At 59.1% G+C, this 18617-nt stretch overlaps 1 protein-coding gene across 1 annotated transcript in view; it reads right to left on the bottom strand.

Moving 5' to 3' along the window:
- Positions 1 to 18617, bottom strand: part of CAMTA1 (calmodulin binding transcription activator 1) — a 665080-nt gene that overhangs the window by 21463 nt on the left and 625000 nt on the right. Inside the window, exons 13-17 of the mRNA XM_054720834.1 lie at positions 6131 to 6282; positions 4023 to 4219; positions 3574 to 3652; positions 3030 to 3345; positions 2100 to 2629 (exon numbers count right to left, since the gene is read on the bottom strand). Of these exons, the coding sequence (XP_054576809.1) occupies positions 2100 to 2629; positions 3030 to 3345; positions 3574 to 3652; positions 4023 to 4219; positions 6131 to 6282 (1274 nt within the window). The remainder of the gene's footprint in view (positions 1 to 2099; positions 2630 to 3029; positions 3346 to 3573; positions 3653 to 4022; positions 4220 to 6130; positions 6283 to 18617) is intronic.

The following is an 18617-nucleotide window of genomic DNA, read 5'->3' as shown; positions in this document are numbered from 1 at the left end:
TCAACCAACTGAGCCACCTGGCCAGGGCTTTCATTATTTTTCATTCCTATTTTTTCACTGTCTGAATTGCTTCTTTAGAGGGCGGCTTTTTCCACAGATATGGACTCAATGTAGCAACATATTACTCTCTCAGGCTCAGGTAAAATATCAAGGGCAGTGGTCGGCAAACTGTGGCTCACGAGCCACATGCGGCTCTTTGGCCCCTTGAGTATGGCTCTTCCACAAAATACCACGGCCTGGGCGAGTCTATTTTGAAGAAGTGGAGTTAGAAGAAGTTTAAAAAATTTGGCTCTCAAAAGAAATTTCAATCGTTGTACTGTTGATATTTGGCTCTGTTGACTAATGAGTTTGCCGACCACTGATCAAGGGGATTCTTAAAGGTTACCTTCTATTCCGTGTATCAGCTCTGCGTCTGAGAAGGCCGGGGCTCTAAAGCAGCGCCAGACGAGGGATAGTTAAACAAATAGTCAGAAACTCAGACCCCGGGTCACACCAGCCCCGTGTCACGGGCTCAGTGCCACGCGGCTGGTGGCTACCCCGCTAGGCGGTGCAGACACGACGTTTCCATTGGAACGTTCTAGATGCTCCACTCAGTTCCCCTCTTTTGAGCTACTGATCTTCACCGTCTGGTGATTTATTATTAAATGCCTGTGAATATTGTCCTAGATGACTTCATATTGGTGTCTGACACGGGCTCCACCAGGGCCTGGCCAACTGTGGCAGCCCACCCACCAGCTACCGGCTGGTGTCAATAAAGTTTTATTGGCACAGAGCCACACCCACTGGTTCAAGACTGCCTGCGGCTGCTTCGGTGCTACAGAGGCAGATGGGATCCTCATCAGGTCTGGATGGCCCAGGAAGCCTGAACTATTTACTCTTTGCCCTTCACAGAAAAACTGCCAGCCCTTGTCTGAGCTGCAGCTCGATTCCCCTGCAGGTAGATCCCTAGTGGAGCCCCACCCCACCCACAGGGACGGGAGGGCCCTGCTCAGGTGTGAGGCTCACCTGTGCTGACAGAGGGCGGGCCAATGTGACCCCAGGAGCCGCTCACGGTTCCTCCCCCTGGGAGCGCCTCTCCCTGGGAGCGCTGCGGGCTGGGCGGCCTGCGGGCCCTCCCTCTCATCCCAGCGGTGCTGCAGGCAGCGCCCTAGCCAATTTCTCGGGGGTCTTTTCCTTTGCATTTGTTTTGGGGGAAGTCAACGGGACGTTGGGGAAGGAGAAAGCCCAGCACGTCCTGAGGGTGCTCATTGGGTCCTCTCCTCTGCGGTGCCTTCCGATGAGGGAACTGTCTGCTTAACAGCCGCGCCTCAGGTTTCCTCAGGGCAGAGCCCCTTAACCCTGCAAGTGTAAGGCCCGGAGGGTTCTGGACTTCCCAGACCCATCGGCCGGCCGATCAGCAGCCTGAGGGATACTTCAGGGCTTGGACTCCAGAGCCTCGCGCCACCTGCCCATCTTGGCGAGGTGACGGTGGCGCCGATCAGTCACATGCTCTCCGCAGGCCTCCGGTTCTAGCTGTACCAGGCCGTGACTCGCTCAGAGCTGATCCAGAATCCGTGGACTCTGCCGCCCTGGACGCCAGGGAGAAGGGTCCTGGGTGAGTCTGAGGAGCTGGTGCCGAGAGAGAGGGCTCTGCGGAGAGCCGGCCGCCAGCGGGAGGCCCCGTTCACGGTGCGGATCCACGAAGTGAACGCGTGGCCCCAGGGAAGAGGAAATCCCAGCGTCACCGTCATCAGGCCAGACGGCTCACCCTGGCTGGTGAGGAAGCCACGCGGCCTCTGGAAGGCGACTGCAAACACCCAGGAAGCCCTGCCCTAGCATGGCTCAGTGGACGGAGCCTTGGCCCGCGGACGGAAGGGTCCTGGGTTCGATTCCACTCAAGGGCACGTACCTGGGTTGCAGGCTCGACCCCCACCACTGTCGGGGTGCGTGTGGGAGGCGACCAATCGATGTGTCTCTCTCACATCGACGTTTCTCTCGGTCTCTCCCCCTCCCTTCCACTCAATGGAACAGTATCCTTGGGTGAGAATGAACGACAACCACACGAAGACCCAGGCAGCCTGGCGACCCCGGCCTGGCGGGCTCACCTGGTGCGCACTCACCTGCATGTCGTCCAGGGGCTGCGAGCCGTCCCCGGCCTCCGCCCCGCCCCGGCAGGGCCCCGTCTCCGTGTGCGCCGCCTCTCGGCTAGCCATCATCAGGACGCTCACGGGCTCCCGTGGTCGCACCTGTGCAGGGGCTGTCTCCTTTCCTACACTGGTCCCCTGCGGGCTGCCCGTCACCTGCACTGTGGACACACCAACGGAAAGACCTTTGGGACTCCACCGCACCACGGGCTGGGGCTGGGCCGCAGCGGCTCGGAGTCCCGCCGGCGCCGGAGCGGGCGGGGAGGGTGCCCGGCTGCAGGCCCTGGCGCCTCCCCTGGGGCTGAGGGTCTCGGGGGCGGCCTGCTTAGAACTAGGGCTCTGCTTCCTGATCTTGGGCTGCTCCAGGCTCAGTGCAGTGGACAGCAGCTCCTCCTGCCTCGCCTGGAAGGGCTCGGGGCTCAATTTATGCTTTTTGGGAGCCGGATAATCTTTGTGGCTCTCACTGCTGTAGTAATTAGAGGGTTCAGACCGAGGTCTTCTCAGCTCTGAAAAGCACAGTAGAAAGGACAGTCAGGACAGGCGATCAGATCAGGAGCCCTAACGAACTAACGCGCTCTCTCGGCCCGGGAGACACCCAGGGCCAAGCGGGCCTCCAGACCCGTCCCTGACATTTGAACACCCCCCCGAGGCATCTAGGGGGGTCAGATCCTCCTCCTCCATCACTTGCAGTTCTTTCTTGCACGGACATCATTTTTTTTTTTTCTACTTTCTGCATTTGGGGGGTAGGGAGCTAGGGGAGTCACACTAGGCATTCTTACAGCTAAAAGGAAAATCAGAGACATAAGCACCCCAAACCCGTCAGTGTCTGAGCACCCTAAGGACTCCCCTGAGGGACAGCACCTGGGGACTCGGCACGTCTGAGATGTGGTAACTCCGAGTTCTTACCGGGATTGGTGCTTGCAATGACGGTGACGCCTTTGGGGATTTCTGGAGAGGCGATGGCCTCGCTGTGCCACTGGGCCATCCAGCCGTCGGCATGGGGCTCTTCGCTCGGGGGACAGTGGATTCGGGGGCTCTGTCCCAGCGGAGCCTGCTCCCCTCTCTGCAGGTGCTCGAGACACTCGGCTAATTTCACGTGACCCCGCGACCTGGCGATCCCCAAAGGCAGCCGCCCCAGAGAGTCGGGGATGGAGATGGCCCGCCGGTCCCACTTGTACAGCACGACCGCGGCTTCCAGGTGCCCGAGGGCGCACGCCCACATCTGAAAGACGGGGACAGAGCGGCGGTTAACGGCGAGTTCCACACAGACGTCATTCGGCCGCTGCTGCCCGGCCCTCGCTGGCTCCCTCCACGGGGCCACGACACATCATCGTCGCAAAGCAGCTCGGAATGATGTCACGTGCCCATGAGGGACCACCCGGGGCCCGGCCTGTGCCCGTCCCTCTGCCCGCCCGGAGGAGCGGCGGGGCGTCAGTGAGCGTGCTCTTACCAGGGGGGTGCAGGAGAAGTGGTCCACGTTCAAGGGATCCACCTCCAGCTCCAGATCGATGCTGTCCGCGTGCTTCGTGCTGCAGAGGGAGGGGCCGGCGGTGACCGCCCAGTGAGTCCACGGAACAGGAAATCCCCGACGCGCGCAACCCCCACGGGCGCGAAACCAGACGGAGCCTCTGACCCCCCCGCCCCCGTGGGCAGTGACTCTGAGCTTCACGGGGGTGCGGGCTCTCTCCACGTGGCCAGGCCCCCGGAGGAAGGAGAAGGCCCAACGTTCAGTTGGCACCTCACTGGGTAGTTCTTGGGCAGAAGCTCATAAAACTCCCTTGGAAACCGCCCCCAGCGAAGTCCTGGCTCACAGGCCAGACCGCCCCCCGCGAGGCCAGACCTCCGTCCCCCAGCGAGCCGCTCGGGGAGAGCGCGTGCGGAGGGGGCGCCCGGCCTCACCGCCACTTGATGAGGGTCTGGATGAGGGTGGCGTAGCCCTGGGCGGCCGCCAGGTGCAGGAGCGTCATCCCGCGGAACGTCTTCGAGTGGATCAAGTGCTTGGACTTGGCCCAGCAGGCCCGGCTCATCATCTTCTCGCACACGACGACCACGCGGCTCTCGAAGCAGCTGCCCAGCGTCCCGGGGCCCGGAGCGCACTGCGGGGAGAGCGCAGGGAAAAGCGCGCGTGAGGCTCGGAGGCTCCGCGGCAGGTCCGCATCCAGGGCTCCGTGACTGGCAACGAGAGCCGGGAACCACAGGCTGAGAACGGAGAGACGCCGTGAGGCAGAGAGGGAGGGTGCTCAGCTCGGCCTGCGGCTTCAACAGCCACGATAAGCCCAGGAAGTCCAACTGCTATGGAGATGCCGCGGCTCCTCGCTGCTTTTAAGTCTGGGGGGAAAGGCCTGTGAGAATAAAACGGCAGATGATGGCAATGACGTCATCTCACTAGAGCTGTAAGAGCATCTTTGAAAGCACAGCTGGGTGACCTTGACCTGCAGTAGAATGACCTTGACTCCGAGTCCGGGCAGAGCTGCTTCCTATGGAGTGGGCATGCCCACAAGCACGTGGGATTCACCAGGGAGTGAACAAAGAGGGATTAAAAAAAACAACTTCACCTGAGGGTGTTTTTCCATTGATTTTTTTAGAGAGAGTAAGGGAGGCAGGAGGGGGGGAAGAAAAGAGAGGGGGAGTGAGACGGAGAGAGAGAGAGAGAGACATCGATGTGACAGAGACACATCAACTGGCTGCCTTCCACACGTGCCCAGACCAGGCCCGGCGATTGAACCTGCAACCAAGGTACATGCCCTTTGGTCTGAGGGCTGATGCTCTAACCACTGAACAAACTGGCCAGGGCAAGAGGAACTTTTTTTTTTTTTTGCAGTCAACAAAAACAGCCACGTCTCCATCACGCCAGGTGGACACGGATACTCACTGAAGCCAAGTTAAATCGATGAACGTGTGACCGCCAGCAGCTAATATGGGGTCAGGTTATACCAGGACAGTGGCTGAGCGGCCGAACTGTAAAATGGCATCCTAATCCCTGAATGCAACCTCTGTGGCCTGCAGGAGAGTGATTTCAAGGGGTCCCTTACTTTAGCCGCGAGCGACTGCTTCTGCTATGAACCTTCGTGGCACCGGTGAGCAGCCTATCTTAGCCTGAGTGCTAGTTTACGGCGTGCCCGGTCTTTCCGCTTCCACTGATTTCTGAAGGCAGGTGAGAAAGAGGAGGAAAACTCAGGGGGAAAGGAGGCTAGCTTTTGGGGTGTGGTCTACTATGTCTTGCTTTCATCTATTATTACCAATATTACTAACCCTTGATATTCACAAGGATCATAAAACTCACAGTGTTCACGTCATGTAATTGTTGGAAGAAAATCGTCATTCCTTTTGAAGAGGAAGAGGGGGTGTTATATGAGGTTTAGGCAACGACTCGGTGGCAGAGGGAAGCAACTCGCAGTCCCTTTGCATTTATCCTGGGGTCTCCTGCAAGATCACAGCTCCCCGGAGAGGCTCCTGAAAGGAAGCCCCTAAATGAAATGTCCATAAAGCCTTCGAGACTACAGGGCCCTAAAGCAGCATGTGGCAATGCCCCGCTGTGGCAGGAGGACGCACCCTTCAGGAAATGGATGAACAGGCGCGGGAGACGGCAGAAGGAACAAGGCTGTTTTGTACTGAAAAGTTACCGAAATGGCTGCTCCGGGCCCTTTTCCTGTTGGTCTTCTTGAGTTTCTCCAGGCTCATGAAAGACCCACTGAATTCGACGCCCTTGTGCATTTAGAGCTGAGACAGAGACAGACTACAGAACGCACACTGGACTCTAGCGGAAGCCCGCGCCCGCAGCTCTGAGGCACCGCAGGCCTCACCCCCCGCAGGGAACAGGGGCAGCCCGAGACCAGGGGCAGGGTCCGAGGCTCAGGGAGGAAGCACGGGGCGGGGAAGCAGCCCCTCGGACTTCTGCCTCAGCCAGGAACGACCCGGCACCAGCCAAGGGTCTGTGGCCACGGCCTGCCTCCCCGATCAATGACATGTCACCCCAAACCGAAGACGACTGTCACAACAGGGGGTACCTGGGCTTGACTTCCGCCGTTCCCGCTGCTGGCGCCCCCGCCGCTGCCGCCTCCTGCGCTCCCCGGCTTGTGCTGCTGGGCCCCCGTCATCTCCGCCATCCTCCGCTCCATCTGCTCCAGCCGCTCCAGGATGGACATCCTGAACTGGTTGTCTAGGGCGGGACGAGGAACAGGGAGGTTGGTGCTGGGAGAAGTGCAGCCCGCACGCGGCCTGTCCACGCCCGCAGGGCTGGAGCCTGTGGCCTGTCCACGCCCGCACGCGGCCTGTCCACACCCGCACGCGGCCTGTCCACGCCCGCACGCGGCCTGTCCACACCCGCACGCGGCCTGTCCACACCCGCACGCGGCCTGTCCACGCCCGCAGGGCTGGAGCCTCCGTCCCTGAACCAGCCCCGGAGGCTCGTCCAGTGGGACTTGTCCAGCCTTAGTGCGCCCAGCCCGGGTTCGTCCCTCGTGGCAGCGAGTGTGACGCCGCACACAAGATGGGGCATCTATTGTGGCCCCAAGTTCTCAGCTACTCGAACAGAAGAACCCCTTTTTGTCAAAGTCCTGCTTTTGGGTTCCTGGCACCCCGTTCCCCAGTGGAAACCTTAAAGAGACCAGGGAGAGGGGCCCTGAGCCAAACGGAATGAGCACAACTTCATCTAAAACAGCGAGGAAGGGTCTACAGACACACGTTGCTGAGGTATCGCCTGTTTTACCCAAACACTGGGAAAAATGACTGAAAATTTTGTTGTTGTTAATCCTCATCAGAAGGTATTTTTTTTCCATTGCTTTTCAGATAGAAGGGAAGGAGGAGTAGGAGACACACACACACACACACACACACACACATACACAGAGAGAGAGAGAGACAGACAGACACTGATGCGGGAGAGACACATCAACCAGTTGCCTCCCGCTCGCACCCCGACCAGAGGGTGGGCAGCAAACCCTCAACCGAGGCACGTGGCCCTGCCTGGGAATTGAACCCTCGACCCTTTGGTGCCCGGGCCGACCTCCAACAACGAGCCAGGGTGGGGAAGATGTTGTGAGAATTAAACGAGTTCATACGCGTGCAGGCTCAGAACACGGGTAAGTCCCAGATAAGCGTGCCAGCCGTCAGCATCTTCAGACACGTGACCTAAACGTCCTTGGACACTGACAACAGCTGTGACAACATATTCTCCCTCACGCTGCTCATGGCATCACGATTTTCAAAATACAGCCGTCCGGGCTCATGAAAATAAACCGGACAAGGAATACTTTGTCGGCATTCCTTGCCATCCTGACTGTAAATCCTGACACAGGTGATTAAGGCTTATCGATGCTACTGGAGATAAAACAATGGACCGGATGCTTCCTCCGTGCCAGTCACCGTTCTGAGCGCTTTACAAATATGAACAACGGTCAGGCAGGTGGGACGGCTGTTATCCCACTTCTCAGATGCGGAGACGGAGGCCGCGGAGATAAGCCATCTACCTGCTCCAGGACCCGGGCGTCACCGCTGCGTGGGAAGCGCGGGAAGGAGCTGTGGGAAGAGGAGAGGCTCGCGGATCCGAGTCTGAGCCCAGGGAACGGGACGTCCCGTTTTCTTACCGTGAAAAGACAGTCTATGCCCGCTTCCCGGGAAAACTTTCAGACAGGATGTCGAGTGGATTTCACTTTACTCCACCCCAAGAGGAGGAGGAGGAAAGCGACTTTTCCAGAACGGATTCAGTTCCCAATGAGCCGCTTCGAGGAGCAGCGCCGAGGGAAAAGGCCGTCCTCTCTCAGCGCAGAAGGCAGGGCTCTGGGGCAGGGTCGCACGGCACACGGACGAGATGTGAGAGCCCGCCGCCTGGCGTCTCCGTGGCTGTCACCGTGGGAAGCAGCCCGTGGGGTGGACTGTACACGGCCCACGTCACGCAGGACCACCCACGGCAAACGCGGGACGACCCCAGAGGTGGCGCCGGCATCCTTCCTCGCGCCAACCCCTCCCCCGTTAGGAGAGGGAATGCGGCGGGATCAGGGCCCTGCGTGTGGAGCTGGTTGAAGACTAAGAGCTCCCTCTTCCAGGGGAGCCGGAGTCCTGGCAGTGGGGGGCATCCTTCGTGGCACCTGTATGGACCGACCCTTGTTCCCGATGGTGCCGGCCGCACCGCCACCCCTCTCGGGACCTACGTGCAGAAGCTCCGCGCCGCAGGGACATGGTCAGGCCTCCGTCCCCATCCGACGGTCTCTCTGGCGGCCCACGGACGCTGCGTCTATTGAGTGAGTGCCGTGAGCACGTGTGCACGTGTCTGGAGCTGGTGGCCAGGACGAACCCCGTCAGGAAAGGGGCAGAGGGCACGGGAGGGCTGCCCAGCTGTGGTCAGCCCCGAGGGAGCCCTGCGGCTGCGCCAGGGGCCACCTCCCTGTCCACCCGAGTGGCTTTGTTCTGGCGCCGCTGCTGTACGCTGTTGGCCTGTCATCGCCGCCCCTCCCCCCGCCGGGTGTGGGCACTGCAGAGACAGACAGAGCCTCCCTGACATCACGTGGCCAGGCCCGGCCCACGGCATCGCCCGTCACAGCGTCCGACAGTCGCCCTGACGCCGACGCGGTGACTCGGTGTCTGCCATGGACAGACAGACCGCCGTCCCTGGCTTCTGCCCTGGGGCTCGTGTTCCCGGCCATCCCCCAGCTCACTCCGCAGGGAGCCCTCGGACGCGATTAAGCTGCTCTGAGAAGCACTTCATGAAGATTCTCGAGCAATTATCTGCCTCTTAACCGAGTTACATGGTGCATTAGGCATCTCGGGGCCTCCGGATTCCAAAGGGGGGTGGGCGATGAGTCAGGCCGGAAGCCATCGCGCATGGAAACAAAGGAGCGGGCTCCGGTGCCGGGAGAGGCAGTCTGTGGTCCCGCGCCCTCTCCTGGGGCGGGCAGGGGCGAACAGGCCGGGCACAGCTGCCCGCGGGAAGGCTCACGCACACACACCAGGCCGGCCTTCACGTCTCCCTGGCAAGTCAAACGCAGCAACTTGACGGTTGGTCTGGCCTCACAGCTTCATTACGACCATGAGCACGTGACTGTAAAATACGTGGCAAACTCAGTGCGTCACCTTATCTGTACACGTGTGAGTGATTATAGGGTAAAGGAAATACAATTTCTTAGAGGACAGACCTTTTCTGATTACATTGGCATAGAAAAGCACATGTAAAGACTCGTTTATTCACGCACAGATGTTTGCTGGGCACCTGCTATGTACCGGGCGGGGGCGCCGTAAACATCAGTGACGACAGCCCTGCCCGCATTTGTTGGCCAACAAGGACCTCCCGCAGCCTGCATGAGCTCGGAGTGCTAAACTAACCTGTCGGGGGTCAGAGAGAGAAAGCGAGTAATAGCCTCGGGGCTGAGAGATCCGGCCCATTCTCGCCCAGGACAGTCAAACAAAGCCCACGTGACTCCGCTGGGAGGGACTCCACGCATCGCGGAACGAGGCTGCCCGCAGCCGGCGGGACAGGTCTCCGGAGCACGGGAACAGCCGCACCGCGCTCCTGGCTCGGGCTCCCGCCGGGGCCGCCTGGCTTTCGGTTCCCGTCCAGAAGCACCGGCTGCCTCGTCTCACCAAAGAGCAAGTCGCGGCTGGTGCAGAAAGGTTCTCTCGTTTTTAAAAAATAGGTTTTTATTGATTTAGAGAAAGGGAGAGGGAGAGACGGAAACACTGATGAGACAGAGACATCGACGGGCTGCCTCCTGCACGCTCCCTACTGGGGATCAGGCCGCACCCCGGGCACGTGCCCTGACCGGGAATCAAACTGGCGATCGCTTGGTGCACAGGACGGTGCCCAACCCACTGAGCCACACGGGCTGGACACGGTCCTCCCGGTTTCTACACCCCTGGGTGAGCCACCTTCTGAGCTCCGGCTCTAAAGACCAGGCAGGGCCAGGCGTGCAGGCTCCACTCTGCAGCACCACCTCTGGGGGTGGGGGTGGGGTACCCTGTGCGTTTCTGACACGTCCTAAGGTGACGCCGAGGCCGCGTTTCAGGAACCACGGTGCCACGACCAGCTTCCTTCCCCGAGAACGAACCTGCCCGCCAGGAGCTGCTTACAGGATCGAAGAGCCACCCGGCCGAGCAGCAGCACAGGTTCCTCCAGGGACACAGGAGACGTCGCCTCCTGAAGTCACGCCAGGCCCTGCACACGGCTCGGTGCCCACGCCACGCCAGGCCCTGCACACGGCTCGGTGCCCACGCCAGGCCCTGCACACGGCTCGGTGCCCACGCCACGCCAGGCCCTGCACACGGCTCGGTGCCCACACCAGGCTGCACACGCTCCGCAGGCGCTGCTCTGCACCCAGCACCCGCACGGCCTCGCTCCGCTTGCTTCTCGCAGCTGGCCTGTGGGACGCCTCCCAGGGTCTGCCTGTGCCTCTGGCTTTTCTCGAAAGCAGCCCATTTACCTGCCCAGTTTCAGGGGATGAGGACTTTCAATTGACACGCAGCCATTCCTTCCAGTACCTTCCAGATGCACGGGGCACGCGCGTGCGCACACACACAAACACACGCACACAAACACACGCACCCTAGACAAAAAGTCAACGATTCTGACGGCTCTGCAGCAACAGTCTGGCTCGGGATTCACTCAAAGTCTCCACACGGGCCTGTCCTACCTGCACCCCCTTCGAGCGAAAGCATTTTTATTTTTTAAATATTTTTAAAATTGATTTTAGACAAGAACGGAGAGGGAGAGAGAGAGAGAGAGAAACATCAATGATGAGAATCATGGATCGGCTGCCTCCTGCACACTCCCCACTGGAGATCGAGCCCACAACCCAGGCAGGTGCCCTGACTGTGAATCGAACTGTAACCTCCTGGTTCACAGGTCGATGTTCAGCCACTGAGCCACACCGGCCGGGCAGGAGCAGCATTTTTAGACTGGTCAGCTCTGAGAGAGGGTGGGAAAAACACTGGAGTGGAGCTAGAGCTCTGGGTTTCATCCTGTCACCGTGCGACTTAGGAAAAAGAATGGCCACTCTGCACCTCCACTTCCCCATCTGTAAACTGGGGACAGCACCATCTATCTTATTGCTGTTTGTGAGGACGAAATAAACTACTGTGTGAAATCTCTTTAGTGTAAGTGTCTCTTTAGTCTGAGCTGTTATGAGCCATACCTTGGGGGCATTTAGAAAAAGAGTTTAAACTGTCTGAATAATTTCAGCTGTGCCGGGAGCTGCAGAAGGTAGAGCTCCCATGAACCTTCACCCAGTTTGCCCTCCTTTAACACCTTACGTAACACGGTGCACGTGTCAGATACATCACTCCCAGCAACTAAGTTACAGGCTCGGATCCGACTGCCCGTGAGGATGAGGACTGGCGTCCTTGCTCTGCTCCGGGACCCAGCCAAGGGCACCGCGATGCCGTCAAAGGCTCCTTCCCGTCGGCTCTGTGACGGCGCCCGCTAGCCCTCGCTTCTCCTGACGGACAGCTTTGAAGCGTGCTGCTCAGGTGCCTGGTAGCTGTCCCTGGTTTCAGTTTGTCTGCCGTTTCCTAATGATCAGACTGGAGCCGCGAGTGTTTGGGGAGAATGTCACGGGCTGGAGCGTCTGCTCATCGCGGAGTATCGGGTGACGTGGCGAGGCTCTGCGGACGCGGGCCCGGGCAGAGGCCCCGTCTGCGGAGCTGCTCTGCACAGTTACCCCTTCTCTCCTTCCATCCTCTGTCTCTCAGAAGCAGGCCAGCAGGTCCAGCTCCTGCTCCAGGGACGGGAACCCATGTCCCCTGCGAGGGTGGGGAGTACCCACATGTGTCATGTGGGGTCCTCCAAGGACGATTTGCCCTCTATGTGGTCAATCGCTTGTGCGCAGCGGTATGCATGCACGCATGTTTATCTCACACCCTGGGTCCTATTCCGATGCTGAGTCGTCCTCGTGACCAGAGTACTCCAGCTTTGGGGTCTGGGAGCCCGCTCGGGCTGGCTCAGGGGTCCCTCTGCCACGCCCTCAGCCTCTCCCCTTCTGTTCTGAGCACGTCCTTACTTTCTGGCATTACCAGATGCTCCAGGCCCATCCGGCCCACCACCAGCTGTTCCTCTAGGAGCCCTGGTGCTTTAACGGGAGAAGAGCATCTAGGACCCAGGATCTGGGAACTGGCTGTGCTCCTGCTGCTGGGACGTCACTGCTTCCGGTGTCCTCAGGGGCAGAGCAAGGAGATACAAGCAAGTACAGTGACCCATGCACGCACACACACCTATGACCACTTCTGTAACTACCTGTACACACGTGAACATAAACCCGACTTCATCCTGGTGTCTCTGCATCTAACACAGCAATGCGGGCTCCCCAGCCTTCTAGGGGCATGTCCTCAAATCCCAGGACAGTTGTACCTTCCTTCCAGTACCTTCCAGATGTGCGTGCACACACACACACACACACACACACACACACACACACACACACGCACACACGCACCTGCACCCCAGACAAAAAGTCAACGATTCTGACAGCTTTGCAGCAACAGTCTGGCTCAGGAGTCACTCCAAGTCTTACAAAGATCAAGACGGAAAACATTCCCGCCCGAGAGGCAGTGAACGGCTAGTGGGTCCTCAGACCCCTTTTCTTGGGCTGGGTTCACCCTGTCCCAGCCTCTCCTTTTGGGGTAACACAGTGTCCCATGGGCCACCTTTTCATTTCTCTTCGATAGGCACTTCTAACCCTCAAAGTGACTCATTTTAAAATGTCCCAAATTAACATTTACCTAACAATTTAAAATCCCTAAGCAATCCCCGAGTTTTGGGGAGAGAGAGAGAGAGAGAGAGAGAGCGCGCATTTCCCCCAGTCAGACACCCACGGCGTGCTCTGAGCGTAGGGAGTTTGGGACTTGCTGCCGTGGAAGTGGAGAAGCCCGCGTGTCTGGGCATCAGTCGTAAGAAAACGTCTCCAACCAGGAAACCGACCACCAGCCGGGCCTCCCAGGCTCGGCCGCACCTACTGTGCGCCTGGGTCACACCCTCACCTGAAATCTCGGAGCCTGATTCACTCCCAGGGCCGCATGGAGCAGTCCAACACGACGCACTGCTGACGTTATCAGAAAATCTACTTTAAAACATGTAAGCCCCTCCCCTTGGACCTACAAAATAAAATGTAAACTCTTTGCGGGAACATGAGGTGCTCTTTTAAAAAATATACATTTTTATGGATTTCAGAGAGGAAGGGAGAGGGAGAGAGAAAAACATCAATGGTGAGAATCATGGATCGGCTGCCTCCTACATGCCCCCACACTGGGGATGGAGCCTGCAACCCGGGCACGTGCCCTTGACTGGATTTGAACCCGGGACCCTTCAGTCCGCAGGCTGACGCTCTATCCACTGAACCAAACTGGCTAGGGCTCACGGGGTGCTGTTTACTGACCGTCTCCGGCTCCTTTTTCGGGGTTTTCTCGTCCCTCGCTGTTCTCCAAACCCACCGTCAGGGCCTTTGGCAATGCCAACCTCCCCCCGAGTCCACCCGGGGAGTTTCCTATTCCTCCGAGCGTGGCTCAAACTCACTACAGCCTCAGGACTGACAGCTGCTACCGCGCATCCACAGCGGGCCAGGCACCCCACACGTTCTTCCCGATCCTCAGCATACACTCTGAAAGGGAGCGTTTCCTCTTCGTGTTCCAGTCGAGGAAACGGAGGCTCGGAAGACGCGTCACTTACCCGAGGTCACCCCGCTTGTAAGCGCCGGGGCAGGATCTGACCTCAGGGGGGCGGGGAGGCGTGTTCCCTCCAGCGGCGGTGAATTCGCACCTTGTGTCCTAGCAGGCACTTAGCAAAGGGCCACATGGATGGCCCGTTTCCCACATGTGCCATTTCTAGAGAGTGAACCTGTTGAAAGCAGGGGCCCTGTCTCGTCTCCCTGGCACCCGGGATCAATGCATGCTCGGTGAATGGAAAGAAATGGGATTTTCCAGTGAAGCTTCTGGAAGCCAATCTACTGCTGAGGTCATCGACCTCTGGGACGTGGGCTCCAAGCAGCCGCCGCGGGTGGACACCACCAATGAGCAGTCTTACTACTTATTCCAGGGGGAGAGGGGGTGGTCAAAGTGAGCACAACCCCAGGGGGCCCCGGCTGGTGTGGCTCAGCTGCTTGGACCGTCACCCCGTGCGCTGAAGGGCTGCAAGTTTGATTCCCAGCCAGGGCACATCCCCAGGTTGCAGGTTCGATCCCCGGTCAGGGTTACGTACTGGAGCCAACTGATCGATGTTTCTGTCTCCCTATCTCTCTCCCTTCCTCTATCTAAAATCAACAAAAAACAGCCGAAACCGGTTTGGTTCAGTGGATAGAGCGTCGGCCTGCGGACTCAAGGGTCCCAGGTTCGATTCCAGTCAAGGGCATGTGCCTTGGTTGCGGGCGCATCCCCAGTAGGGGGTGTGCAAGAGGCAGCTGATCGAAGTTTCTCTCTCATCGATGTTTCTAGCTCTCTATCCCTCTCTCTTCCTTTCTGTAAAAAATAAATAAAATATATTTTTAAAATAAATAAGTAAATAAAATAAAATCAACAAAAAACATACCCTCGGGTGAGAATTAAGTGGCTCAGTGGCTGAGCGTTGACCTATGAACCAGGAGGTCACGGTTCGATCCCTGGTCGGAGCACATGCCCAGGTTGTGGGCTCGATCCCCAGTGTGGGGCGTGCAGGAGGCAGCAGATCCATGATTCTCTCTCATCATTGATGTCTCTCTCTCTCTCCCTCTCCCTTCTCTCTGAAATCAATAAACATATATATTTTAAAAAGACATTAAAAACCACGCAAACACAAACACGCACCCTGGAGTGCCCCGGGAGTGTGGGAGCCGCTGTCAGTTCACCTGGCCGCCTGGCGCTTCCTCGGGGCGCAGGTGAGGGAGTTATGTAACCACGGTCGGCACGAGACCGGCCGGAAAGCGGAGGAACACCCACTTCCTCACAGACACACCGGGGCTTGCCCCGCGGTCACTTTCCTTCTCCCACGGAGCCCAGATCGCAGACACGGACCCCGCCTTCCAGAACCCCCGCTTTTCCCGGAAACGAGCTGCCCGGCACACATCTTAACGAGTGCCTATAATTAGTCACCAAAGTGCTTACCCAGTCGGGCAGGGTAGGCTGTTGTGTAAACATGGCGTGGGTGGGTATTGTGTTCAACAAAAGACACGTTTCCCAGACCCGTCTCCGAGGGCGTGCGGGGCTGCGAGGCCTGCGGCGGGCGCACGGGCAGAGTCTGCACACGCGGGGGCTGCGGGGGCCGCGGCGAGCTGAGCCGCCTGGGGCCTGGCTGCCGGGGCAGGAGAGGAAGCCTCGCCTTGGCAGGTACATGAATGGAGGAGCGATCACCGAACACCACCTGCTATTTTAAACGCGTTATTTGTGGCTCAGGCGCACATGTGCCCGCTGTTGCCATGTGGACCGGGAGGGAGAGCCATCTCCCGTTCCCGTCCAGCTCTTGGCCGCTGGCAGGAGACGCCGGGAGGAGCCCTTCCTGTGAGATCTGTGGCCGCCGCGGAGGGGCTCCCGCATGGTCCAGGAAGCTCGGGAAGACGGGGAAACCAAGGCCCTCACTCCTTCCCGGAATAAGCGGGCCCCGGAGCGCACGACGCTGCTGCTGCCCGGCCCGCCCTCCCGGATGTCCAAGGGCGGGCTCGGGGTGAGGGCCGGAGACAGGGCACACGCTGTACCACTCGGATTTTCCAAAGCAGCGGCTAAATTTAGCCTCGGAGAGAACGGCCATCCTCCACGTCTCCAAGACGCCCGACTCCAGGTACTGCCACCCGAGGAGCGGACGCCAGCCGTGCTCCTTGGATTTCCTTCCCCCGCAGCGACTGGGGTGTTTCTTCTCCTCGGTCTGGGTTTTACGTCTTCACAGATCGGAGTCTTGGCCAGGCCAGGGAACACCGGATGCTGCGAAGGCAACGCACGGCGACCGGGAGGCGGGCGGCGCGGGGCGGCCCCACACGTGGCCAGGACGCCGCCTCTGAAACCTCTGCCGCCGGAGCCTGAGCGTCCGAGGGCGAAGTGGCCGCCGGCCCTGCAAGGACACGCAGGCTTTCTCGGGAGCTCAACCAGCCCAGGACACGGCACCAGGCGCAGACGAACACCCCAAACAGTGCCGATGCCAACGGCTCGGTCAACGAAGCCGCAAACCCAGCCAGGACACACGGTGGTGGAGCCGCGGCTCCTGAGTGTGCGGGCGAAGGAGGGGGGCGCTGACGCGGGGTCCACACCGACCCTGGCACCGGCTCCAGAGGGCAGACCCGCCCCCAAAGCCTCCACGCGGCAGCACACGTGAAATCAGGAGCATCACGAGCAGAACGGAGGCACCTCCCGTGGTCGCAGTGAAGCAGCGGAGTCCAGAAGCACGTTACCCCTAAGACGAAGGGCGGCTTTCGAAGTGTGTAATGAGCCTCGGAGACGAACCGCAATCTAACCTGGACACGGAGATGCGACAGAGGAGCGACATTTAAATGCATAAAGACAGCCCGGCCGGCGGGGCTCAGGGGCTGAGCATCGACCTATGAACCAGGAGGTCACGGTTCCATTCCTGGTCAGGGCACATGCCCGGGTTTCAGGCTCCATCCCCAGTGGGGGGCGTGCAGGAGGCAGCTGATCAATGATGCTCCCTCATCATTGATGTCTCTCTCTCTCTCTCTCTGAAATCAATATAAATGTTTTTTTTTAAAAAATAAAGAATAAAGAGAAATGGGAATGAAAATCCTGTCCCTGAAAAACGGAAAGTATTATAAGACGCACAGGAATCGCCAGGAGGCGAGAGCACAGTAATTAACCACCAGCAGGTGGGTCTGCGGCGCCCAGCCGTGACAAACCCACTTAAAATCCTCCGGGAGCCACCGCAGAGAATCGGGGACAGACGGACTCGCCCTGCGGATGTCTCCTGGGCGCCCCCAGCTAGGACGCCACAGCACGGCACCTGCGCCACGGCTCGGACGTGACGATGACCAAGGCAGCGCCCGGGGTGGCAGCCACCCAGTAACACACGAACCTTCAACGGGGGAAGGAGGGGGACATATGTAACACTTCCAACAATAAAGATTCGATTAAAAAAGATACGAGCCTTTACTTGAAGAACCTCAGTCAGACACAAAGGCAAAGGGACACAGCGACAGCTCTGAGGCCAGCGACTGTGTCCGTTCTGTTCCCGACTACACTCCCAAGGCCCAGCAGGATGCCCGGCACACAGTAGGCCCTCAGCACATAGTAGGCCCTCAATACGTACATACCGAATGAGTGCCTTAATTGCACCTGTTCGAAACAGGAAATGTGAATTTCAACGAGGGCAAGGTCAAGGGTACCGTGCAGAACAAACCGCTTCCTCAGCCATCTCTACGGTGGGCCTTTCTCAGCCACGTGACGGACAGCAGGGTGGGTTGGGAGTCTCGATCGGGCTGCACTTCGCTAACAAAGCCAGCAGTTTCATCAGTGACATCGACATCCTGGAACGTAAGGCCACGCCGACCTCCAGATGACGGAGGCCACTGAGTATTAAAGACCACCAGGGCACGGCCTCACGAAAGGAATGCGGCCCCGGTCCGTGGCCCACCCTCCCCGCGCTGAGCCCCTGCTGTGCGTCAGGGAACTGGACACGCGGAGGCACGCACACCGACATCGGCTGCTGGCTCCTCACTGAGCACGATCGCACGGCCCTGGTTTCTTAACCTTCAAGTGGTGAGCTGCGTGCCTTCCGTTTCTGGAAGGAGGGGCTTGCCACGCCTGGTGGGGTCTTAGTTGTTTATCGCTAAGCAAACCCCACGGCACGTCGGCGGCCCTGAGCGTTTCCGACGGCTCTTCGCTGCATGAAACGCCGCGTTTCCTCCTCTCCGGCTGTGAATCAACACGTCTGGAGTTTAGCAAGAAGGCAGCGTCCTGCGTAGGGGACCTCTTTCCACAATTCTTCCCGGAAAGAAAGGAGCTGCCCATTTTCCCGTCTTTCAATCAACACAACAACCAAGTGACTCGCCGACCCCCTGCGTGCAGCGTGGTCCCTTCGTCGTCTGTGAGCATCCCCGAGTGACTGCCCACGCGCACTGAGTGACACCCCTCGGCCGACGTAAGATGTGGCCTTGGCCGCCCCGGTGAGAAAAGAACCCGTGACGACGGCGCTAACCCTTGTCCGTGGCTCCGTCACAGGGGTGGAAGCTGCGAATCCTTCCCCCGAGAAACTCGTGCACAGAAACGCTTACACTGATCTCCAGGGACCCACAGCCCCGGGGAGGCCCACGGATTTCAGGTCAGGGCCAACTGGTGGGGACCACCTACTGCAACACCCCCCAAACTGCACGCTCCACCGTGCTCCCCAAGAGACGCTGCTCAGTGGACCATAAAAACCAAATGCAGGTCCCAGGTGTTTTGAAAATAACACGTTAAACATGGCTAAGTACACATACACTTCCTTCATGGACGGCTTTTCTGGACCTTTCTGTGCTCACGTGCCCTCACACTTGCTGGCAGAGTTTCCTAAACTACCTGGACATTGTGTGTGTGTGTGTGGGGGGGGTGGTGGGGGGGGCGTTCTGA

This window comes from Eptesicus fuscus, chromosome 9, assembly GCF_027574615.1.
Source record: "Eptesicus fuscus isolate TK198812 chromosome 9, DD_ASM_mEF_20220401, whole genome shotgun sequence".
NCBI lineage: Eukaryota > Metazoa > Chordata > Mammalia > Chiroptera > Vespertilionidae > Eptesicus > Eptesicus fuscus.
This window is presented reverse-complemented; position numbering and strand designations above follow the sequence as displayed.